Source organism: Nycticebus coucang, chromosome 10 (genome assembly GCF_027406575.1).
Source record: "Nycticebus coucang isolate mNycCou1 chromosome 10, mNycCou1.pri, whole genome shotgun sequence".
Taxonomy (NCBI): Eukaryota; Metazoa; Chordata; class Mammalia; order Primates; family Lorisidae; genus Nycticebus; species Nycticebus coucang.
Genome location: NC_069789.1, coordinates 99,724,657 through 99,749,356, shown reverse-complemented (window position 1 = coordinate 99,749,356; position 24,700 = coordinate 99,724,657). Strand labels below are relative to the sequence as shown.

Sequence of the window (24,700 nt, the reverse complement as noted above, 5' to 3'; positions counted from 1 at the left end):
GTGGTATTGTACCAGCTGGGCTAGGCTCCAGTTCTAGGCCTCCTGGCTCATTCAACAGGCCTCCCTACCTAAACAAAAGTGCAACACTCAGCGCATCTTCCAGCCCTCCTTCTCCCAAGCATGGGAGTGGGAATAGGGGTAAAGGAAGAAGAAGGAAAAAAAGAGTTGATGCTGAATTACTTCATTTTCACCTATGATGATGCCCTTAGCCCAAGCCAAAAGAAAGCAAGGGGGGAAAGGGCTGCAGGGTATATTATTTATTTTCACTTGAACATGAAGGAAAGTGTGACACTCCCCCTTCCCCTTTACAGGGGGAGTGTATTTTAATCAGCAGCCTCTTCTCCATCCACCCTGTGTATGTGTGTACGTACACACACAGCAGATGGGAGGGGTGACTAGGCTGACCCAGTCCTCTTAACAGTCACTCTCTTGAAGAGGGTTTGACAAATGGGAAAAAGGAAGGAACCACATCAGGCATAGGTTTTAGGCCATAGAATGGAGGAAAGAAGGCAGAGAGGAGCAGCACCAGAGGCCAGGAGAGAGTGGAAAGGGCCACAGCTTCTGTTTTTTAAAAATTCTATAATTTGGAAGAGGGTAGTAATTTCCAAAATACATTTCAGAGTCCCAACTTCCACATAGCTCCCTTACTCACAAGCCCTTTGGTTTTTTAGACAAAATTTAAGAGCCCTCATAAAGCCAGAAGTATTGATAACCCCTCAATGCACCCAAAAGCAGTGTCACTCCAATCCCTCACAAAGACTATGTTGTATAGACTGTTTCTCCCTATACATTTCTCTTACGGCTCAGAGGGAAGGTGGCTGTGGAGACACACATTCAGGGGTAAGTGGAAAAGGGAAACAAAGGGGAAGCCCAGGCACGTAGGTGCAAGGAGGGGTAGGGAACACCACTTCCACTTTCCTTTGTCTATTCCTGTAAAAAGAAAAAAAAAAAAGGCAGGGATGTGATTCATTGGAAGGGTAGAGAACAAACCCCAGAACAGTATGTAAGCTCCAGAGGTGGGTAGTGCGAACAGTCCCCAGAGAAGTGAGAAGGGAAAGAGGTCAGGGCAATGCTTGCAGCATCAAGTTCCTCAGGAGTTTCTGTCGGCCCAGCTCATAGTCCTCCTCATCCACATTCACCAGCAATTTGATGGCTTCATGGCCCACAGCTTGCTTGAGGGAGTCTGTGATGAAGACACCTTTAAGTGCCTCTAGTAATGAACCATTGATGTAGTCGCGCCAGAATGCATCGAGGTAGGTGAGCTCAGAGAACTTGATGTCACAGATAATGGAGCCCAGGTCCCGGGACTTGAGGATGGTGTTGGCCTGGTTAAAGCGCTCAAACTGGCGCTCAAGTGGGTCCTGCTTGTTAGAGAAGACATTGCCCTGCAGAGCAGTCTCGTGCTGGCAGTATTCAGCCCGAACCCGCAGTCTGATGTCTATGGGAAAAAGATGTAGAGAGCAAAGGTTACAGTGAGAGATGAGTTACAACCCAAGTCTGAAAAACTGAAAACAACAGCTGAGTAGGAAAGTAGGGGACATCACCTGACAGTTCCCCTACCTTTTGCCCAGGACTAGTTGTTTCTACATATCTCTGAAATCCCTACCAGAATGTAGGAGGTGCCCTTAAATGAGAAATACCCATGTAATAAATGCTGTTCCCAACTCAAGCAGCACCTTGCTTATAGGAGATATTTTCTTTTTTTTTTTTTTTTTTTGTAGAGACAGAGTCTCACTTTATGGCCCTCAGTAGAGTGCCGTGGCCTCACACAGCTCACAGCAACCTCCAACTCCTGGGCTTAAGCGATTCTCTTGCCTCAGCCTCCCGAGTAGCTGGGACTACAGGCGCCCGCCACAACGCCCGGCTATTTTTTTTTGGTTGCAGTTTGGCCAGGGCCGGGTTTGAACCCGCCACCCTCGGTATATGGGGCCGGCGCCTTACCGACTGAGCCACAGGCACCGCCCTAGGAGATATTTTCTTACTAGGCACACAAGTTCATTTTCATACTGTCTTGCTTTGGTTCATCCTACAATAAGGACGTCATAATGGCATCCCTTTGCTCCTGTATTAACTAAAAAGAGTTGAAATGTACCCTGCCATGAACATACAGAGGAGTTCACCTGCCAGAGAGACTAAATAAACCATTCAGCCTCACATTGCAACGGCAAAGTAAGCCTTGCACTGAATAACTGCTCAGTATCCCAGCAGTTTTTTTGTTTCCCCTTAAGTCTGTTCTACCTCTGGAACCCTTGAACTTCCTCACCACATGTCTGCTTTTCCTTGGGATCTGGTGTCACTGACTTCCGACGTTTTCGCTGGCTCCCAAGTGTGGCTCTCCCTCGGGCTGGCCGCTTGCTACACATCTGAGGACCCGAAGTGGGGCAGCACACCACAGGATAGTGAGGAGGCACTGACAAGAAGGTAAAAGAGAAGAAAACAGTAGGGTAAAAGCAGAAATTCAAAACCTTCTCTTGGAATGAAGAAGGAATCACTTAGACTGAGCACTAAAAGCAGCATCAATAACATGACCTGAAAGGAAGACACAATAAGAACAAATACAGGACCTCTGTGAAGTGCTAACACCTCACCTGATTTTTTCCCAGGGCTAGATGTGGGGACACAGCATTCTTTCATTTAAGCTGGCAAAGCTGGAATGTGATAGGATCCATGTCCTCTTACTTGATAATGGAAATTAGGGGGAGTTAATACTTTCTCACCTGTTTTAGGGGGCTGAGGCGGCCTTGGTTCTGGATCACTTAGGGCTCTGGGGGTCACATAGCGAATTGATGTCTCCTCCAGATACTTGTCTACAAGATCAGGGCACACTGTAGGGAGAGAAAGAGTCCTTCAGGAAAAGATACAGCCCTCCCGCCTCCCAGTCCAAACCTCCAATGGGCCTTGTAACTTACTCTACTAGGTATTTGCCAGGGTCAATGCCTCCTCTCCCCTCCAGGCTCTATGCTGCTCACTCCTGACCTCCCACAACTCTTCCCATATTCCAGTGTCCCCAGCCCCAATACACCCTCACCAGCCTGTCTCCTCTTGAGGGTGACGTAGGGCAGCAGGTCATGACGAGTGATGATGCGCAGCAGCTGCAGCACCTGGCGAAAGTTACTCTCATCACAGCGGCCCTGGCGCTCCAGCGCCAACAAGAAGTCACGTCCATTTCGAATGAGTCCACGCTCATGGTCATCAATGACATCAACAAAAAGGAAGGAAAGCACACGCACATCTCTGTGTGTCAGATGGGTGCCCACGATGTCAAACATGCGGTGCAGGCTGTACAGCCCATGCTCCTGTTCACCATGTTCTTCTGGCCACACCTGGCTTGCCCGCCGCTTTAGGCCCGCCATGATGGGGGCTCAGGTACACAATGCCTTCCAGAATCCCCAGTCAGCAGCTGTAATTTCTACTGTACTGTAAGGATAGGGAAAGAACCTGTGAGCCACACTAATGGCAGGAACTAGTCTTATTCATCCCTATATTCTCAGTACCTAACACAATACCTGGCACAGTACAGTGCTTACTTAGTACATGGTTAAAAAGTTATTTTTTTGTTGTTGTTTTTGAGACAGAGTCTCACTATGTTGCCCTTGGTAGAATGCTGTGGCGTCACAGCTCACAGCAACCTGAAACTGTTGGGCTTAAGCGATTCTCTTGCTTCAGCCTCCAGAGTAGATGGGACTACAGGCGCCCGCCACAATGCCCGGCTATTTTTTTGTTTTGTTATGCTATTATTGTATATTGTTGTTTAGCTAGCCTGGGCTGGGTTCGAACCTGCCAGCCTGGGTGTATGTGGCCAGCACCCTACCCTCTGAGATACGAGCACCACCCTGAAAAACTTATTTGTTAAAAAGTAAACTCTAGAGTTATCCATCCCCAACAGATGCTACCCTAAGACTTAGGCCCTACTGGAGAAATACAGCCACTTCCTCTAAATGAGAATCTTATGTGTGATTTTAGTATTTGGCAAAAGTTGCTTGTAGATACTATCCTGAGTATTCCTCTTGCCTCCAAAACACTGCTTTTGGTCTCTTGAAAACTGTTCCCTCTATCCCCTAACCAGTTCACCTCTTAAATATGGACAAAATTGAGAAGTAGAGAAATTCACTTTTTTTTTTAAAGCTAGTCAAGTGAAACAGTGGAAGTGGAGAAGGAACAAAGAAATCTGTGACTGGTTGTGATCAATTAATTATAAACACCACTGCCCTCATACCAGCCAAGAATTCACTCTTAACTCTAAGATGGAAGCTGTGTCAAATGACCTTGGGGACTGACAATAGGAAAACTGAAAATCTTTAGAGTTGAACTCGGTTAAATTCTCACTATACCATTAACAAGCTGTATCGCTTTATAATCTTCAGCAAATCACTTAAAGTCTCAGTACCTTCATCTATAAAATAGGGATATAAGAACCTACTCCTCAAAATTAAAAATCCAATGAGAAAGTACATGCAAATCACTTAGTAACCCTTATATAAATGGTCACGGAAGAACTTTCAAAGACATAAGCATCCTTGACCTTTGCAGCCCAGACTCAGATCTCTCTACAAACCCATCCCCATTTTTCCTACAATCTAACCAAGTCCCAATGCATAACTGCTCAGAAGGCTAATCAATAATATTCACCAAAACTTGCAGATTTAAATCAACAAGTATTTATTAAGCTCCTATAGTAAGCATTCTCTCTTTTTTTTTTTTTTACAATGTCATTTTATATTCCCTATGTATCTCCTATGCCATTTTATATTCCCTTAATCTTCACACCATTTGGAAATACCAACATCTAACCCTTCCTCGTGGATGCCATTTATTAATGCCCTGTCAATGACCCATCACTGCTGTACCTTAATTATATAGCCTAGCATTTGATTCACAAAGTTCCTCCATCATGCTGGTTAACAATGACCCAGCCAATCCTCAAGTCCAACAACTTTCACTCCTCTCTAGTCACACATGTGCATTACTGCCCCACCAGACAGCATCACCCTGTATGTTCCTCCCTCTGCCCACAACCTGCAATCACCCAATTCTAAATTCCTATTGATTACACTTCTAAATATTTCTTAAATCTGCTCCACCTTTCCACCTCCACTGCCATAGTTCAGATCCCAATAATCTCTCACCTGAACTACAGCAACTGCCTCTTTAAGGGTTCTCCCTACTACCAATCTTAACCCACATAAATCCATCCCTAACATCTAGTTATTGAAAATGTACAACTGACCATATCACTTTCCTGCTTAAGGCCTATCTATAGCTCCCTCCTTACCTATAAGAACACTGCAAATTTGGTGTGGCGCCCATAGCTCAGTGGTTAGGGTGCCAGCCACATACACAGGGGCTGGCAGGTTTGAACCCAGCCTAAGACTGCTAAAAACAATGACAAATACAACAAAAAAATAGCCAGGTGTTGTGGTGGGTGCCTGTAGTCCCAGCTACTTGGGAGGCTAAGGCAAGAGAATCGCTTAAGCCACCCAAGAGTTTGAAGTTGCTATGAACTGTGACGCCACAGCACTCTACCAAGGGTGACATAGTCAGACTATGTCTCACTAAAAAAAAAAAAAACCACTATAGCACAACAGTCCTTCTAAGATCAAGCCTCCAACTTTCTAACCTCATCTCTCAGTGTCTCACTTTTTATTCTCTTAACATTATTGGTTTGTTTATAGTTCACGTACACCAGGCAGTTCATTTCTCTGTACTACTCTTTTGGCTGTTCCCTTTGCCTGAGCACCCCTCTTTCCTTCTCTATTCCACACACCTCCATCACCACCCTTTTCAGATGGCTGACTCCTACTCATCCTTTCAGAGTCAGTTCAGAAGCCATCTTCAAAATGCATTCTCTACACCCCCATGCTGGGATAAGTAGTCCTCTTCTGGGCTCTTATGGAACACTATGCATATTCCCTTTATACCATTTACCACAGTATACTAAAATTATTTGTGTATTTATTATCCCATTAGATCTTGCTTGACGGGGGGTGGGGGGGTGGGGTGGGCACTAAGTCATATTTATCTTTATATCCCTAGTGCCTAGTAACAAAGTGTAGCATAAAGTAGGAGCAACCTGTTGTTGAATTTAATCTTCAAGAGATCATCACAGGCAACACTAATTGAGAAACAAACTCACAGAAGTCCAGGAGTAAAGACTCCATTAAAAACAGACAAAGGTAAATTCAGTAACTATACATGTATTTTGGCTAGACAAAACCACTGTGCAGAAAATACTCACACCACCCTACTCAATAATAGCACAGGTTGTTCTGTCCATTTTATACACCAAGAAACTAAGGCTAGGTTAGGAGAGAAAAAAATGACAAGCAACTTCAGCTGAGCGTGGTGGCTCACGCCTGTAATCCTAGCATTCTAGAAGGGCGAGACAGGTAGATTGCCTGAGCTCAGAAGTTCGAGACCAGCCTGAGCAAGAGCGAGATCCTGTCTCTAAAAAGGCGTGAGATGGCTAACGCCTATCATCCTAGCACTCTGGAAGACTGAGGCAGGTGGATTGCCTGAGCTCACCAGTTCCAGACCTTGTCTCTAAAAATAGCCAAGCCCGTAGTCTCAGCTACTTGGGAGGCTGAGGCAAACGTTGAGCCCAAGAGTTTGAGGTTGCTGTGAACTATGATGCCACAACACTCTACCAGGGGCAACAAAGTGACACTATCTAAAAAAAAATAAAGTGCCTGTCGTAGTAGTAGCGCCAGCTACTTGAGAGGCTGAGGCAAGAGAATCATTTAAGCCAAAGAGTTTGAGGTTGCTGTGAGCTGTGATGCCACAGCACTCTACCAAGGATGACCTAGTGAGACTCTGTCTCAAAAAATAAAATAATAAAATAATAATAAGCTACTTAAGAGCAGACCTGATGGGGACTCAGAAAGCTAAAGACAGCAAGTAGGACCTGGTTCTCTCTTCCTCAGTAAACCTACAATGTAAGCACAGAAAAACTCAGCTCCTTAAAAAAGGGTGAGGTATGGCTCGGCACCCGTAGCACAGGGGTTACAGCGCCAACCACACACACTGAGGGTGGCAGGTTCGAACCCAGCCCAGGCCAACTAAACAACTGCAATAAAAAAATAGCGGGGTGTTGTGGCAGGTGCCTGTAGTCCCAGCTACTTGGGAAGCTGAGGCAAAAGAAACGCTTAAGCCAAAGAGTTTGAGGTTGCTGTGAGCTGTGACACTACAGCACTCTACCAAGGGCAACATAGTAAGACTCTGTCTCAAAAAAGAAGAGAAAAGGGGAGGTAGATTGGGTGCAGTGGCTCACACCTGTAATATTCTATATTTTGAGAGAATCACTTGAAGCCAGGAGTTGCAGACCAGCCTGAACATAGCTAGGTGCCATCTCTACAAAAAATAGAAAAATTAACTGGATGTGTGGCACACACCTGTAATCCCAGCTACATGGGAGGCTGAGGCAGGAAGGTTGCTTGCTTGAGGCCAGGGAGTTTCAGGCTGCAATAAGCTATGATGATGCCACTGCAAGCTAGCCAGGGCAAGAGAGTGAGACCCTGTCAGAAAAGAAAAGAGGAAGAAGAGGGAAGGGAAGAAAAGACAAAGAAAAAAGAGGAGGTAAACCCTGGAACCACTTAATCTTATACCATGGTTTTTAATATAAGGAAATACAACCAATATATTGTTTTGATAGCCCAGATGCCCCACCCAAAGCATGGAAAACAGCTGGGAAAATAGCTATTCAACTACTGACTGGTTCTCCTTTTCTCTCCTTCCCGTTTCACCTGCTATGGTCACTGGGTACAAATGAAGGTGCTAAAAGAAAACAAGTTTTTTTATTTATTTATTTTGAGATGTCGTCTTGCTTTGTCATCCAAGCTGGAGTACAGGTGCAGTGGCAGGATCAAGCTCATACAGCAAGAACCCCTGGGCTCAAGCGATTCTCCTGCCTTAGCCTCTGGAGTAGTTAGGACTACAGGCATGAGCCACAACACCAAGCCAGAACAGTAAGTTCTTGCCCATAATAGGCAACATGAGAAAACTGAGCTTCCTTAGGGCCCATGCAACTTCTCCTTGTTCCCTATCCACCTGTTCCCTTTGACCAGCTGTTGATTATGGGGATCTCAGAGAAAGCAAATGGGCAGTTTTCACATTCAATCAGTAAGAATAGCAGTTTGCTGCACAGCCTTTTTTTTTTTTTTTTTTTTTTTGGCAGTTTGGCTGGGGCCAGGTTTGAACCTCCCACCCACCCTCAGTATATAGGGCTGGAGCCCTACCCACTGAGCCACAGGCGCCACCCTACACAGCTTCTTAATTCGAACCATCTCTTAAACCCCAAGAAATGAAGAAATATTGTCCCCAGATACCGGGCCACTGGAAAATGAGGCAAAATATGAGAAAGAACTATAGTCCTAATTATAGTGCCTCAATCCACTGAAGGTTACCTCTCTACATTTGAAAAGGAGAAAACAAAACAAAACAAACTCAGCCACCTTTAAGTCCTAGACTGCAGACTGAATCATCCAAGATACTAGGAATTATCACCAATTCACAGTTTATAAGTCAGTGGTTCTCAGTCAGGGGCAAATCTGCCCCCCAAAGGACATTTGGCAATGTCTGCAAACATTTTTGATTATCATGACTGGTGGGGAAGTGAGGTTGCTACCAGCATGAAATGAGTAGAAGCCAGGGATGCTTTCAAATATCCTATAATGTATAGGACAGTCACCTACCACGAAGAATTACCTGGCCCCAAATGTCAATAATACTGAAGATGAGAAACTTTTTTCTTTTCCTGTTTTTTTTTTTTTTTTTTTTAGAGACAGAGTTTCACTTTGTCACCGTCGGTAGAGTGCCATGGCGTCACAGCTCACAGCAACCTCCAGCTCTTGGGCTTCGACGATTCTCTTGCCTCAGCCTCCCAAGTAGCTGGGACTACAGGCGCCCACCACAACACTCAGGTATTTTTTGTTGCAGTTTGGCCAGGGCCAGGTTTGAACCCACCACCCTCAGTATATGGGGCCGGTGCCCTACTCACTGAGCCACAGGCGCTGCCCAGATGAGAAACATTTTTCTAGGTGGAGGATGATGAAGGGTCAAAATGCATGTCACTTTCCCCACTAGATCTTCACAAAAAAGTCATTTGGTTTCCTTGAACCCATCGAATAATATTCCAGAAGAAAAGAAAGGTTTGTCAGACATATGCTCATTTAACTGTTAAGTCCCACTAGCACTCAGGTGTTTCATTCCACTCCAACCTTGGCTCCTCTATCACCTGCTATTGCCATTTAGGTGCACAGCAGGTAGCATGGCTACTATACTCCCTTCTGCCCTGTCCCAGGAGGTCTACTGTGACCTAGTTCAGTCTGGAATTCTGTGGGAATACGAGAAATGCAGTCCTCTACAAGACAGACACAAAGACTCCTACTCCTAAGCCTCAGAGCTGTCTTTTAATGTCCTGAACTAGACCAGCAGCAGACTCTTCTTATTAGATCACTGATCAGATTTATATTGCTTCTTCAATAAATTAAAACATATAAGTATGTAAGTTTCCCAAAGCTATGTCCTTGGGAGAAATGTCAGGAGACAGACAGGCAGCCTAATAGGCAACTCTCCCCACTTAATTATCATCTAGGATAGTGAGTTCACTCACTCTGCAACCCATATGGTAGGGTTCTAGGCATCCATCTAAGTTTGGCATTAGAAGAACATGACCAATTTCCTCTTAAACCAAGATATATTCAGCTTCTGCAGCAGTGAAGCAAGAGAGTTCAGCTTAAAATCTATGGCAATAGTGGTGAGAATATACCCCTCTAAACAGAAGATTAGAACAAACTCAAGTCTCAGTATATGCAACACATAGCCCAAGATAAACACTCCAGTAAAATGATTCAAGATCCAACTGGACTGGCCTGACTCCATATGAGATAGTGGCATGAGTTTTCCCCACACAATTTCCCAATTATTTCCTAGAGTTCTGGGAGGTTTTTTTTTCTTTTTCGAGAAAGAGTCTCACTTTGTCACCTTCAGTAGAGTACCATGGTGTTACAGCTCACAGCAACTTCAAACTCTTAGGCTCAAGCGATCCCCTTGCCTCAGCCTCCCAAGTAGCTGAGACTACAGGCACCCACTACAATGCCTAGCTATTTTTTTAAAGACAACATCTTGCTCTGGCTCAGGCTGGTCTTGAATTGGTGAGCTCAGGCAATCCACCCACCTGTGCTTCTCAGAGTGCTAGGATTACAGGCATGAGCCACTGCGCCCAGCCTGTTTTTTGTTCTTTCTTTATGAAACTCCAAGTCAGCCAAGGGCCAAGTGACAGTCTATATATCCATAGGATTTCCTGTAGAATAGTTGCTCTCTATTGGGTTTCCACTTCCAAGCAAAGTCTAGTATCATCCCAACCAGGGATGATATGTGTACTTTTTGAGATACTTGATTCTCTCAGAAGTCCTTAGAGGAAACCCATATAGAAGAAATAAAAAAAAGAAAAGAAAAGAAAAAAGAAAAAAAGAGTGATAGCTTGAAATCATCAAGACTGAAATAAAAACAATAGTCTCTTCCCAACAGGGATGATATCTCTATTTTCAAGGGAGAACTAATACTGGATTTTCTTAGAAGTCCTTAGAAGAAAGTCATGCAAAAGACTAAAAAAGATGCTGTCTTGAAACATGAAGTGAAAACTGCACAGAAAATCTTAAAGATGGCTAAGAGTAATAAAGAGCTGTCTTGCTGATGGGACTAGGAAAAATGTGACCAAATATCTGGAAGTCAGAATTACAGAGTGTGTTTTGAAATGGAAGATTCCAGGAACGCTGAACAGCTGAAAAAAAGAGTAAGCTAGAAGAAAAGCCTTCCCATGGAAGGAGGGTGCTTCAACAACCCTCCTAAGGCAACCTTTAGTAGACAATGTACTAAAGTACAACCTTCCATATGTTAAAAAATGTTTCCCAGAGAGCTGACCAAGAAGACAGCAAACCAACGGTGGGGGCTTGTCTCAAGACTTTTAATTTCCCCTCTTCTGCTACCTTAGTAAGCTAAAGAGAGAGTGATTGCAACAGATCTTATGCACTCAGTAGGTGAGTAAAACCTCATTTTCCCTGGCATCTACTGGGCCCAGCCCCAATACATTTCCCATGACTTTTCCATTCCCTTCCATTGTTTGAAAACAGTAAAAAGGGGCGGCCCCATATACCGAGGGTGGCGGGTTCAGGCCCGGCCCCGGCCAAACTGCAACAAAAAAATAGCCGGGCGTTGTGGCGGGCGCCTGTAGTCCCAGCTGCTCGGGAGGCTGAGGCATGAGAATCGCTTAAGCCCAGGAGTTGGAGGTTGCTGTGAGCTGTGTGAGGCCATAGCACTCTACAGAGGGCCATAAAGTGAGACTCTGTCTCTACAAAAAAAAAAAAAAAGAAAACAGTAAAAAGTTACAGACTTACCTCTGCAAGAAACTTAATTTCCCAGGTCTCTTCCTAGCACAAGTTTCAAAGCCAGCAGCAAAACAAAAACAAATGGGGGGAGGGGAGGGTCAATTTGCAAATTTTATGTTGACGCCTCAAAGGCCCATAGAATTAATCTCAGTTGCAAAAATACAGACTAGCCAAAGCCATTTCGATTAAGATGATCCACTCTAAATTGAGAACTTACCCCCAACAAAGTCTACAGGCTTCCCTCATTCTACTAGTCAATTCACAAAACAATACTAACTCCAATAAAATTCCATAACTTTGGGGAAAATTCAACTCTTTATTCCATCTATTTTGTTACAATATTAACTTTCATCTTTAGAGAGAATTAGGAGATAAATGGTTTCAGCCAAAAAAGGCATTTTCCTCCCATCAACTTCACTTATAAGACCACAACTATCCTCCAAATTCTATTTTCAGTCCTTTCCCTTAACTAGCACACAATGAGAACAAAATATCCACTGGGGCAGCATCCACTCATACATCTAAGTTTCACCAGGGAAAGTTTTTCTATATACAGAATTGCATACTGACCCCCTTCCTCCTAGCACTTAGAACAGCAAAAGGGTCTGGAAATTAAAGCACTCATTTAATTAGCCTAGAATCAGGGGTCCTCAAACTTTTTAAACAGGGGGTCAGTTCACTGTCCCTCAGACCGTTGGAGGGCCAGACTATAGTTTAAAAAAAAAAAAAAACTATGAACAAACTCCTATGCACACTGCACATCTTATTTTTAAGTAAAAAAACAAAACGGGAACAAATACAATCACCCCACCACATGTGGCCCGCGGGCCGTAGTTTGAGGACCCCTGGCAGATGCCATCCTGTCTTTTCTGTTTCCCTCTTCAGACTTCAAGAGTCTCCACTATATATACAGGACTCCAATATAGCCCTGCTCTTGTATTGCTAATTACTAAACACTAGAAAAATCCTTTGCTCCTCCACACTAGGGCAATACCAGCTTCCCCATTTCCCCTTCTTTTGGTAACCAGGAAAAACAAGTGAGCAGTCAGTCAGCTAAGGAGACTTTTGGAAAGCAAATCCAGTCGAATCCTCGTCCAACCCCAATTCTCCAAACCCACATGACCATTCCCTGCTGCCCTTCCCACCCTATTAAAAGCTAAGGACCTGGCAATTAGAATTGGCTGCAACTGATGCTGCTTAACTGCTCTCTCTTCCTTTCCCCTGGGAAAGGGAAACCCTTGAACCTTATTACTCGTGCAGCTCCCCTGTCCTATCTCTCATCCTGTTCCCCTTCCTCCCAAACTTTCCTCCCAGTCTCTCACTTTCTCTATTACCTGGTTACACCGACACTCTTTCCATTCCCCAAACCTCCGTCCTCTCTCTTTCCAACCAAATTCTCCCCTGGGCCCTTCCCCCTCCCACCTCCAATTTAACACTTTCAACTCCCCCCAGAAAACGTCTGAAGTCCAGCCTCACCTTTGCCCACCACCTCACGACACGACAAGAGTCCAGTCCTCCCTCCAACCACATGCCACAGCCCCCTTCCCCTTGGCACCCTCAGCTTCTCCCTCCTACTCCTACCCCCTTCAATCCGGCCAGATCGCAGCCCCACTCCCCACCTCGGCCTCTCTAATACCCCTGGCCTGGCCCAGTCTCGGTCCTTGTTTACGCCCCTCCCAGCTCCTACCCCTGCCCTCTCCCACAGTTGCCATCTCCCCTGCACGCCCCCCTCGGCTACTCCCCTCCCCCACCTCGCAGCGTCCCGTCACCTCCCTCTCGAGGTTCTCGGGCTGGACGTCGCCACCGCCTCCCCCTCCACTTTCCTTCCCCAAGCCCTTTGCGGCCCCGCCCGGCCCCGCCCCGTCCCGCTCGACGCCCCGTCCCGCTCGACTCCCCCTCCCCACTCCGGCCGCCCCGCCGCCTCACTCTCGGCTCAGGCTCGGCGCCGCCATGTTGGATCCATCCGCGCCGCTCTCCCGGGCCTGTCTCACGGCGCCGCATCCGGGCTCCAGCCGCCGCCGCCGCCGCCGCCGCCGCGGGCGTGGGGGAGGGGAGAGGCGGGCGGGGGTGGCTCCATCCTGCACAGCGCCTCCCGGAACCTGGCCGGTTAGTGGCGGCTTCGAGACTATAGTGAGGCATGAGCTGAAGTAGCCATACTAGGTGAGGGCAGCCTGGCAGCGGCATTAAGCGGGAAGTAAATAGCTTCACATTGGCAGGAGAGAATAGAGATTGGCAGCCATCTTGCTTTGGGGCAAGCTGGCAACGCAGCTTCGTCTTAGGGCGGTAGGAAGAGCTGGGAGAGGATAGCATTCTTGAACGTAGAAATATTAATGGCGCTAGAGCTGGCTGGTAGCGAGTTCAAGACCCATTGAACGACTGGGACTGGCAACCATGACACATAAGGGCAGAATTGCACGGGGGTCGGATTGCTTCGCGAATTTGGAAGAAGGGTCAAGAGCTGGATTTGACCTTTGCTCTGAGCTTCCTGGTAACCCGGACGTTCCGTAAACCCCGAGGCAGAGCTGAAAGCGCTGTTCAGATCCCCGTTCGGATTTCATTCTTTCAGCGTTTGCCTTTTGAACGCCCTTTTCCGATAGGAAGTTTCGCCTCTGTGGATTCCTGAAGGACTGTTGGGAATTGGGACGGGCGTAGGGTGAGGAATGATACAGCTACGTTCTGGAAACGGGTTAGTATGGCTTAAGAAAGAGGTAATATAGGGGGAGGGACCAGAGCCTTGTAATTTAATTGGTTATTATTCTAAGAGCAATGAACAGGCTTTGAAGGGTCTCCACAGTTGTGAACAATTATATTTGAATTTTAGAAAGATCACTGCTTACCAAGCGAAGAATGGATTGAAAGGACAAAGTTAGAGGCAAGAAGAACAATGGAGAAACTCATATCCAGGCAAGAGATGGTGATCTGTCCTAGGGAAGGAGTGCAGATAGAAAGAAATTGAACCTATTAAATGGGTAAGGTGGCCTAGAGGAGGGATACATGCATAGGAGGGATGGGAGGAGGAAAAGAAGCTGTTGAGAGAATACTGAGAAGGGCCAAACGGAAGGAAAAGAGGATGATCAGGAAAGAAGTATCAAGGAAACTGGTAAAAATGTTAAATATAACCGAGAGATCAGGTAAGATGTACACTAAAATGTGTCCATTAGATTTTGCAACAAGGAGAACATTTAATAGTTTGGATAAAACTGTGTCATGGATGTGGTGGTAGAAACCAGATTGAATTGGAAAAGCACAATGTATAAAGAATTTTTTTCATAGTTCTTGACTGTAAGAAGGAGGCTAACAGGATGTTGCATAGGGAGAATTCCAAAGAAAAAGTTTTAGGTACCTGTAAGATACCTAGATAGATATGTCCTACTGACAGTTACTGTACAGATCTAAAACTTAGTAGAAAAATACATTAAGTGGGAGAAAAAGCAAGTGCAGAAAAAATTAACTCTGAAAAGTGGGCCTGGGAGGGATGACTTATACTTTTTATTTTACACCATATTATTGTTTAAATTTCTTTTACTCTGTACATATATTACTTTCCTTTTTCTTTGCTTTTTTTCTTTTTTTTTGAGACAGTCTCACTTTGTCACCTTCAGTAAAGTGTGACAGGGTAGAGTGCCCTGATGTCACATACATACTTTCATAGAAAACATTTTGTGTGTGTGTATCGCTCTGGGTAGGGTAACATGACATCACAGCTCACAGCAGCCTCAAACTCTTGGGCTTAAGCGATTCACTTGCCTCAGCCTCCCAAGTAGCTGGGACTACAGGCGCTTGCCACAATGCCCGGCTATTTTCATTGTTGTTGCAGTTGTCATTGTTTAGCTGGCCCAGGCCGGTTTTGAACCCACACCCTTGGTGCATGTGGCAGGCGCCCTATCCACTGATCTATGGGTGCTGCCATAGAAAACATTCTTAAAACTGCTGTAATGTGTAGGACAGAAATTCTGAAGCATCAACATATCTGTGATAGTTGAAGCCATAGATTTGGATTTGCTCCCCACAGAACAGAGGGCTCAGAAGAGTGCTCTGGGGAATTCCAACATTTAAGGCACAAGTGGAAGAGAAACCCTTGGAGAATCTTTGAAAGGGACAATGAGGCTCGGTGCCCATAGCTCAGTGAGTAACGGTGCCAACCACATACACCGAGGCTGGCGGGTTCGAGCCTAGCCCTGGCCTGCTAAACAACAATGACAGCTGTAACCAAAAAATAGCCAGGCGCTGTAGCAGGCACCCATAGTCCCAGCTACTTATTTGGGAGGCTGAGGTAAGAGAATCACTTAAGCCCAAGAGTTTGAGGTTGCTGTGAGCTGTGACACCATGGCACTCTACTGAGGGTGACAGTGAGCCTCTGTCTCGAAAAAAGGGGGGGGACAATGAGTAAGAATAAAAACTAGGAGAGAAAACAGAACAAAAAAACTGGGACAGGATTTGTCACAGAATCAGAAAGAAAGGAGAATATTTCAAGGGAGTGAAAGTTGTCAATACTGTCAGATATCCCCCTGAGGGGCAGCTAATGGGAAAGGTGCTTTTAGCTCCAGGCTCTTGGAAGCTTGGCACAAGAGTCAAATCCAGATTGTGAACCTTCCCCGTAAGTGTCAATAGACAATCCAGTCTCCGTGCTATTGTTTTTATACTTTAGACACCTAGCAGTCTTGACACTGTGGTTCCAGTCTGTCAGTGGGACTTGAAGTCCATACCAGCTGGCTCTCGCATCACCAATCTTACCACACACAAGAACACTACTCTCTCCCAGTCCTTACTAAGACCCTGAAGGCGCTATCGAGAAAACTTAATTTTCTAGAAACAGTGATGTTAAGGAATTGAAAGTAAGAGTAAAAGTTGAGGTCAAAGAACTACTTTGCCAGCCTGAGCCAGAGTGAGACCCCCTAAAAACTAGTGAGATCTCTAAAAACTAGGTGGACGTTGTGGAGGGCACCTGTAATGTCAGCTACTTGGGAGGCTGAGGCAAGAGGATCACTTGAACCCTAAAGTTTGAGGTTGCTGTGAGTTAAGATGCCACGACACTCTACTAAGGTGACATAGTGAGACTGTCTCCCCCCAAAAATTGTACAGCTGGGCGCCTGTAGCTCAGCGGCTAGTGCACCAGCCACATACACCAGAACTGGTGGGTTTGAATCCAGCCTGGGCCTGCCAAACAACAATGACAATACAACCAAAAAATAGCTGGGTGTTGTGGGGACGCCTGTAGTCCCAGCTACTTGGGAGGCTGAGGCAAGAGAATCGCTTAAACCCAAGAGTTAGAGGGTGCTGTGAGCTGTGACACCGGGGCACTCTGCCCAGGGCAACATAGTGAGACTGTCTCTCAAAAAAAAAAATTCTATTTTGTGGGTTTTCCTAAAATCTCCGCAGGATGATAGTAAGACCACAGAGACTATTTGAGAAGTACTGAAGACCTCAGTAAGTATGAAGGCTGAAGGGCAGTGGAACCAGAGAGCATAAGCTTCAAAAGGGGAAGCATCTTTGGAAGAGCACAGAAACACAATAGCCTGGAAGTTAGCATTGAGAACCTAAAGAGAAGGTTTATGTCTTGTTATCCCTTTCTGCAACAGTGGGAGAATGAACACCTCTACTTTAGAAGATTGAAAGGAAGCGGTATTGGTCAGAAAAAGCCAAAGTTAACCCACCTCTGACAATTTTTGGCTTCTGTATCCCCTGAAACACTTGTTCCATTATCAACAACCTCCTTTGTATCCTCATTTTCTTCACAGATTGCTCCTCAGTTTTTTCTAGAGGAATAATCTTCAGGACAGAAGTAGCAGTGATGTATGTAATGGGGATGTGCCCCACAAAAGAGGCAGACACAGGCTCAACTTAAAGTTGAATATTGTTTTCCCTCTGTATCCACACCCTGAAGTGGTTAGACACCTAGCAGTCTTGATACTGTGGTGCCAGCTCCTTTCCGTGACCACACCTCTCCTCTCCACACCTAACTCACCCCCATTTCGAGGATTAGACAAGAGAATCTATGCTGACTGCCTTCTTAGTGTAGCATAGCGTCCATTCTGCTCATTGCAGCCTATAAAAAACTGCTTCCTTCACTCACAATGGCAAGATGAAGGGCTGGGATTTCTTTAGGCCTTCCAAATTAATCCTTTCTCTACAAGGCTCATAGACTCAATCCTTTTCCTTGGGACCCGAACTTAACCACATTTTCCAGATTCCAAACATTGGGATAATTGCCTGGCCAACTGTTCCTAAGCTAGTCAGTCCATATGGAGGGATATTTTCTTTTTGGAAAGCCCTAGAAGTTCACTCAACATGAAGCTTTGAGATCCCCTCAGCCAATAAAGAGAGCTGGGCAGATTTCCTGAGCTGAAATGGAGTACAATACCAGCTAAACCAAAGGGGCCTGTGTAGAAATGGGCATTCTCATGCCTATCACTGATAAATATTAAGGCTAGGCATGGTGACTCATACCTGCAATCCTAATACTTGGGGAGGCTGCATGAGGATTGCTTGAGATCAAAAGTTCAAGAACAGTCTGAGCAACATAGCAAGACCCATCTCTACAAAAAAAAAAAGGTAAATCCGCTGGGTGTGGTGGCACACATCTGTACTTCAACATACTAGAGAGGCTGAGGCAGGAGGATGCTAGAGCCCAGAAATTTGAGTTTGAGCTGTAATAATGCCACTATGCTATAGCCTGAGTGACAGAGCAAGGTCCTGTCTCAGAAGAAAAAAAAAATTTTCAAACCACTTAGGATTTTTTGTTAGCCATAGCTTGACAGCTGTTCCTCCTTGACTTAAACTGTATGTCATATATACAGTCATAATTTCTTAGGCCAGGCACAGTGACTCATGCCTATAGTCCTAGCACTTTGGGAGGCTGAAGCAGGAGGATCCCTTGAGCTCAGAAGTTTGAGACCAGCCTGAGCAAGACCCCCGTCTCTACTAAAAATACAAAAACTACCCGGGTGTTGTGGCAGGTGCCTATGGTCCCAGCTACTCGGGAGGCTAAGGCAAGAGGATCACTTGAGCCCAGGAGTTTGAGGTTGCTGTGAGCTATGATGCCACACCACTCTAGCCTGAGCAACAGAGTGAGACTGTCAAAAAACAAAACCAAAAAAATCCCCCACACTCTCTTAAAGAAGTCTATATCCTGTTAGCAGCCCATTATCACAGTGTTTTCTTGACTCTTCCAGGCCCACTCTGATCCCTGTGTCCCTGCCTGGGCTTGAAGTTTATCTTGCAGGGACTTGCTGACCTGATATGCTCCTCTAGTTCTTGGTTCCACCACTAACTCAGCTGTTCCAGTTACTCATTTTTACCCAGACATATTACTGGCTCTTGATAATTTCAGACGAGCTACAAACCTGGCTGTAAATCCTAAACTAGAATACTAGTATCTCCTGGCTCCTAAATAGAAGAGTAGAGACCGGGCGGCGCCTGTGGCTCAGTCGGTAAGGCACCGGCCCCATATACCGAGGGTGGCGGGTTCAAACCTGGCCCCGGCCTAACTGCAACCAAAAAATAGCCGGGCGTTGTGGCGGGCGCCTGTAGTCCCAGCTACTCGGGAGGCTGAGGCAAGGGAATCGCTTAAGCCCAGGAGTTGGAGGTTGCGGTGAGCTGCGTGAGGCCACGGCACTCTACCGAGGGCCATAAAGTGAGACTGTCTCTACAAAAAAAAAAAGAAGAGTAGAGACCACAAGCAGTTGCTGAATCCTAATTATTTGTTGTTCAGTCTTCCAACCTGTTCCCTTTTTCTCATTCCCCAGCTCTGACCCTTACTAATACATAGTATGACCAAGAAAATTCCTTAACTTCGCTAAGCTTGTTTTCTTATCTGTAAAAGAGAGAAATGTTAACATCCATCTCAGAAGTAATTGTTGTAATGATTATATTAAATAATGTATATGAAGTGTTAACACAGGATTTAGGGTTAAATGTTGCCAATATTTATTATTGTATCATATACATAAGTTGTAGCAAGTGTCAGAAATCCAGCAGGCTTTTTCAGTGACTCTCTGCTGCCCCCATGGGGATGACTTTCCAAGTTATTGGTTCTAAAAGTCATGGCAAAAAAAAACAGCCTTCTCACCAACCAACCCGCCAGTTAATTAGAGAATTACCAAGTTTTCTTTGGTTGGTTGTTCAATTAAATAAAAATGCTTTTATCTTCTATCTCATTGTTCTCTTTTTCAAATAACATATTGGGAAACTTAAAATTTTTCTAATTATACTGTCCCTATGATAGTCTCCTAATCTGTTATTCTAGTAACACAGGCAAGAAGGGACAGTCATTCAGTCATTTGCTTTATAAATATACCTTAAGCATTTACTAATGTTAAGTACTATGAAAGACACATAGGATTAGGTACACAGTGACGAACAAAACAGACAGGGTTCTTGTCTTCATGGAGTTTACTGTTCAAGTGAGTAGGTAGACAGTAAGGAAATAAATACATAATTCTATTTATTTACTGATTTCCAGAGTGCCAGAACTACAGGCATGAGCCACCATGCCCAGCCTAATATATAATTCTAACTTGAGATAGGTTCTATAAAGGAAAGAAACAGAATGTTGTGATAGAAAAATGAATGACCAGGGAAGGCCTCTCTTTGAGGAGGTAAGGTGAAAGCTACAACCTAAAAGAAATGAAAGAACTGGCAGCGCCTGTGGCTCGGTGGGTAGGGCGCCAGCCCCATATACCGAGGGTGGCAAGTTCGAACCTGACCTTGGCCAAACTGCAACAAAAAATAGCTGGGCATTGTGGTGGGCTCCTGTAGTCCCAGCTACTCAGGAGGCTGAGGCAAGAGAATTGCCTAAGCCCAGGAGTTGGAGGTTGCTGTCAGCTGTGACACCACAGCTCTCTACTGAGGATGGTAAAATGAGATTCTGTCTCTAATAAAAAAAAAAAAAAGGACAGAAAGAAATGAAAGAACCAGGCAGCGCCTGTATCTCAGTGGGTAGGGTGCTGGCCACATATACTGAGGCTGGTGGGTTCAAACCTGGTCCAGGCCTGCTAAAACAATGACAACGGCAGAGAAAAAAAAAAAAAAAAGCTGGGCATTGTGGCAGGCGCCTGTAGTCCCACCTACTTGGGAGGCTGAGGCAAGAGAATCACTTAAGCCCAAGAGTTGGAGGTTGCTGTGAGCTGTGACAGTACAGCAATCTACCAAGGGAAACAAAAGTGAAACTATCTCAAAAAAAAAGAAATAAAATGAAAGAACCAGCTATTTTGTGGAGAATAGGGAGGAATAGCCTAGGCTAAGAAAAGGATGCCAGTAAAATGCCTGGAGGCAAGGAAGAGCTGACACCTTGGTAGAATGAAACATGGTTGTAATGAACCATTGCAGGCTTCTAGAGATTACTGCTTTTTTAATCTCACTGTTCACAAATCATTCTTTAATAACTTCTATAATTTTACTAAGAATTAATAATATTAGCTTTTTTTTGGTTTCCAGAATTCACCATCTAGAATTTTCCTATTTGAAAATGTGGACATTTGCAATATTGTGAATTTGCAGATTTTTTTTTTTTTTTATAGAGACAGAGTCTCTTTTTGTCACCCTCAGTAGAGTACTGTGGCATCACAGCTCACAGCAACCTCCAGCTCTTGGGCTTAGGTGATTCTCTTGCCTCAGCCTCCCAAGTAGCTGGGAGCTATTGAGCACCCGCTACAATGCCCAGCTATTTTTTTGTTGCAGTTTGGCCAGGGCCGGGTTCGAACCCAGAGCCCTGGGTATATGGGGATGGTGCCCTACTCACTGAGCCACAAGCACTGCCCAGAGTTTTTAAAAGAGGATACAAATTCACTTACATAGTATTTCTGATTTCTGGAATACTGTGTATCCAACTCAGGATCTTTTTTTTTTTTTTTTTGAGACAAGTGTCTCACTTTGTCACCCTCTGTAGAGTACTATGGCGTCACAGCTCACAGCAACCTCAAACTCTTGGGTTTAAGGATTCTCTTGCCTCAGCCTCCCAAGTAGCTGGAGGTGCCTGCCACAATGCGCAACTATTATTGTTTTTTTGTGGTTGTCGTTGTTGTTTAGCAGGCCCGGGCCGGGTTCGAACCCACCAGCCCCTGTATATGTGCTCTAAACACTAAGCTATGGGTGCCGAGCTGGACTCAGGATCTTGAACTCATTTAAAATTCTAAGAATCCAGGGTGGCGCCTGTGGCTCAAAGGAGTAGGGCGCCAGCCCCATATACCGGAGGTGGCGGGTTCAAGCCCAGCCCTGGCCAAAAACTGCACCAAAAAAAAAAAAAAAAAATACTAAGAATCCAGCTCGGGTCCCGTAGGACAGTTGGTTACAGCGCCAGCCACATACACCAAAGGTGGCACATTCAAACCCAGCCTGGGCCAGCTAAACAACTGCAACAAAAATAGCTGAGCGTTGTGACGGGCCCGTGTAGTCCCAGCTGCTTGGCAGGCTGAGGCAAGAGAATCACTTGAGCCCAAGCGTTTGAGGTTGCTGTGAGCTATGATGCTATGGTATTCAACCCCAGGCCAACTGACTGAGATTCCGTCTCTAAAAAAAAAGAAAGTTTATCTTATTTTAAAATTCACATGGAGGGCAGTGCCTGTGGCTCAAGGAGTAGGGCACCGGTCCCATATGCCAGAGGTGGTGGGTTCAAACCCAGCCCTGGCCAAAAAATAAAAAATAAATAAAAAATAAAAATAAATAAAAAAATACAGTTTAAAATTCACATGGAAAAATAAACAAGAATCAAAAGGAAATTCTGAAAGAGAAAAGTAATGAATAAAGGATATCTCAACCACTTATTAAATATATTACAAAGCTAAAATATTTACATATCTTTTTTTTTTCACCCTCCATAGAGTGCTGTGGCATCATAGCTCACAGCAACCTCTAACTCTTGGGCTCAAGTGAATCTCTTGCCTCAGCTTCCGGAGTAGCTAGAACTACAGGCTCCTGCCACTACACCCAGCTATTTTTTTTTAGAAAGGGAGTCTCACTCTGGCTCAGGTTGCTCTTGAACCTGTGAGCTCAGGCAATCCATCCGCCTCAGCTCCCCAAGTGCTAGGATTACAGAAGTGAGCCACTGTGCCCGGCCATATTTATTTTATTGTTTATTTGTTTGTTTGTTTATTTTTATTTTTTGAGACAGAGTCTCAGTATGTTATCCTCAGTGGAGAACGTGACGTCACAGCTCACAGCAACCTCCAACTCTTGGGCTTAAGCGATTCTCTTGCCTCAGCCTCCCAAGTAGCTGGGACTATAGATGCCCACCACAACGCCCGGCTATTTTTTGGTTGCAGTTTGGCTGGGGCTGGGTGGATTGTTAGAGTTCAGGAGTTGGAGATCAGCCTGAGAAAGAGCAAGACCCCATCTCTACTAAAGATAGAAAAGTTGTCCAGGCCTTGTAGCGGGTGCTTATAGTCCCAGCTACTCAGGAAGCTGAGGCAGAAGGATTACTTGAGACCAGGAGTTTGAGGTTGCTGTGAGCTATGATGATGTTGCAACACTCTAACCTTTCTGATTTGTTGGCACCCATCTCAGAGCAGATCCAAGAAGTGATAACTTTTCAGGAGGAGAACCGAGGCAGCAAGTTGTTCAATTACTTGTCAGCTGTCAAAGTATCCAGGCCCTGGGCTGGGTGGCTATGGTTCTCAAGCCTGGCCCCTATGTGAAAGAAATGAATGATGCTGCCATGTTTTACACAAACTGAGTTCTCAAGGAGTACAAAGATGTGAATAAGAAGCATGTAGACTGGGTCTTGAGTATATGAATAGAGCTGCAGAGTTACATTAAGGGGTTCCATTCCACTGGAGTGTCTTGGAGCAAGATGGGGCCTGTGGCAAAAGGACTGAGTGGATTACCATCTGGACCCTCTGCTGGATCAGGACCTCCTCCCCGACCGCCAGGACCACCTCCTCCCCCAGTCCCTACCAGTTCAGGCTCTGATGAGTCTACATCCCATTCAGCACTGTTTGTGCAGATTAATCAGAGGGAGAGCATCACACGTGCCCTAAAACATGTATCTGATGACATGAAGACTCACAAGAACCCTGCCTTGAAGGCTCAGAGTGGTCCAGTACGCAGTGGCCCCAAGCCATTCTCTGCACCCAAACCCCAAACCTGGCCATCCCCCAAACCAACCACAAAGAAGGAGCCAGCTCTACTTGAACTGGAGGGCAAGAAGTGGAGAGTGGAAAATCAGGAGAATGTTTCCAACCTGGTGATTGATGACACAGAGCTGAAACAGGTGGTTTACATATACAAATGTGTCAATACCACGTTGCAAATCAAGGGCAAAATTAACTCCATTACAGTAGATAACTGTGAGAAACTTGGTCTGGTATTTGATGATGTGGTAGGCATCGTGGAGATAATCAATAGTAGGGATCTCAAAGTTCAGATAATGGGTAAAGTACCAACCATTTCCATCAACAAAACAGATGGCTTCCATGCTTACTTGAGCAAGAATTCCCTGGATTGTGAGATAGTCAGTGCCAAATCTTCTGAGATGAACATCCTCATTCCTACGGAAAGCAGTGACTTTAATGAGTTTCCAGTCCCTGAGCAGTTCAAAACCCTATGGAATGGGCAGAAGTTGGTCACCACAGTGACAGAAATTGCTGGCTAAGCAAAGTGCCACTGGGTTCTTTGCCCTCTCCCTTCACACCTTGGGATAAATCTGTATCAAGACAGTTCTTTTCTTATTTTTATTATTATTATTGCTTAATATTTCGATGCAGCAATCATCTGATTTCTGAATGTATTTATCTTCATTCTTTGAGGTTTTTGTTTCTAGTCCTTATCTTAAACATTGTTATTGTTACTAAATTTTAAACCTTTTTAATTTTGTGAAGGCAAAAAGTGGAAACCTAATAAACACATGTATATGTAAAATAAATAAATAAAATAAGACAGTTCTTTTCTAGATTTCCTCTACTTTTCTGCTCTTAAACTGCTTCTGTACTCTGAGAAGCACAGCTACCTGCCTTAACTGAAATATACCTCAGACTGAGATTTGGGGTGGGATAGCAAGTCAGTTGATCTTTTGCAGGAAGGTGCGACCTTTCCATATCAGTTCAATCACACCACCAGTCCATCCTTAATGAACTTCAGAACAGGACTGGTGCCTTTCAGCTTTTGGCTTTGGGGGTGTTAGTCCACCAATAGACAGTCTTTTGAGAAGAATAAAACAGTCCTACGAATTAAAAAAAAAAAAAAACCTCTGTCAAACCAGTAAGAAAAAGTGCCTGCCACAATATCTGGCTAGTTCTTTTCTATTTAGTAGAGATGGGGGTCTCACTCTTTCTTAGGCTGGTCTCAAACTCCTGAGCTCAAGCAATCCACCCACCTCAGCCTCCCAG

The 24,700-nt window shown here is 45.0% G+C and overlaps 2 protein-coding genes across 11 annotated transcripts; one reads left to right on the top strand and one right to left on the bottom strand.

Annotated features, from left to right (window-relative positions):
* Positions 1–242: 242 nt before the first annotated feature.
* Positions 243–13,623, bottom strand: DEDD (death effector domain containing). Of its 9 annotated transcripts, none has more exons than XM_053608207.1 (7): positions 13,308–13,623; positions 11,391–11,423; positions 3,231–3,417; positions 3,029–3,101; positions 2,718–2,825; positions 2,264–2,410; positions 243–1,438 (listed from the first exon to the last, which is right to left on the bottom strand). In XM_053608207.1, the coding sequence occupies exons 3-7, from the start codon at positions 3,351–3,353 to the stop codon at positions 1,062–1,064; spliced, it is 828 nt and encodes a 275-aa protein (XP_053464182.1). In that variant the 5' UTR covers positions 3,354–3,417; positions 11,391–11,423; positions 13,308–13,623; the 3' UTR covers positions 243–1,061. The 9 variants fall into 9 exon arrangements, with proteins under 9 accessions (XP_053464182.1, XP_053464183.1, XP_053464174.1 ...); XM_053608208.1 differs by lacking the exon at positions 13,308–13,623 and adding an exon at positions 13,133–13,185; XM_053608199.1 differs by having other exon boundaries at positions 3,029–3,417.
* A 171-nt stretch (positions 13,624–13,794) lies between these two features.
* Positions 13,795–24,171, top strand: LOC128597663 (adenylyl cyclase-associated protein 1-like). 2 transcript variants are annotated; one of them, XR_008383311.1, is made up of 2 exons: positions 13,795–14,067; positions 14,203–18,303. XR_008383311.1 is itself a non-coding variant. In XM_053608220.1 (2 exons), the coding sequence occupies exon 2, from the start codon at positions 23,167–23,169 to the stop codon at positions 23,965–23,967; it is 801 nt and encodes a 266-aa protein (XP_053464195.1). In that variant the 5' UTR covers positions 13,795–14,067; positions 22,881–23,166; the 3' UTR covers positions 23,968–24,171. The 2 variants fall into 2 exon arrangements, 1 of the variants encoding a protein (XP_053464195.1); XM_053608220.1 differs by lacking the exon at positions 14,203–18,303 and adding an exon at positions 22,881–24,171.
* Positions 24,172–24,700: the final 529 nt, after the last annotated feature.

Coding starts and splice junctions, on each gene's coding strand:
- DEDD (XM_053608199.1), bottom strand. CDS start 3,353: ATGGCGGGCCTAAAGCGGCGGGCAAGCCAGGTGTGGCCAGAAGAACAT. Junction 2,411..2,717: donor GCCTCAGCCCCCTAAAACAG/GTGAGAAAGTAT, acceptor CCTTCTTGTCAG/TGCCTCCTCACTATCCTGTG. Junction 1,439..2,263: donor CAAGGAAAAGCAGACATGTG/GTGAGGAAGTTC, acceptor TTTTTCCCATAG/ACATCAGACTGCGGGTTCGG.
- LOC128597663 (XM_053608220.1), top strand. CDS start 23,167: ATGGGGCCTGTGGCAAAAGGACTGAGTGGATTACCATCTGGACCCTCT.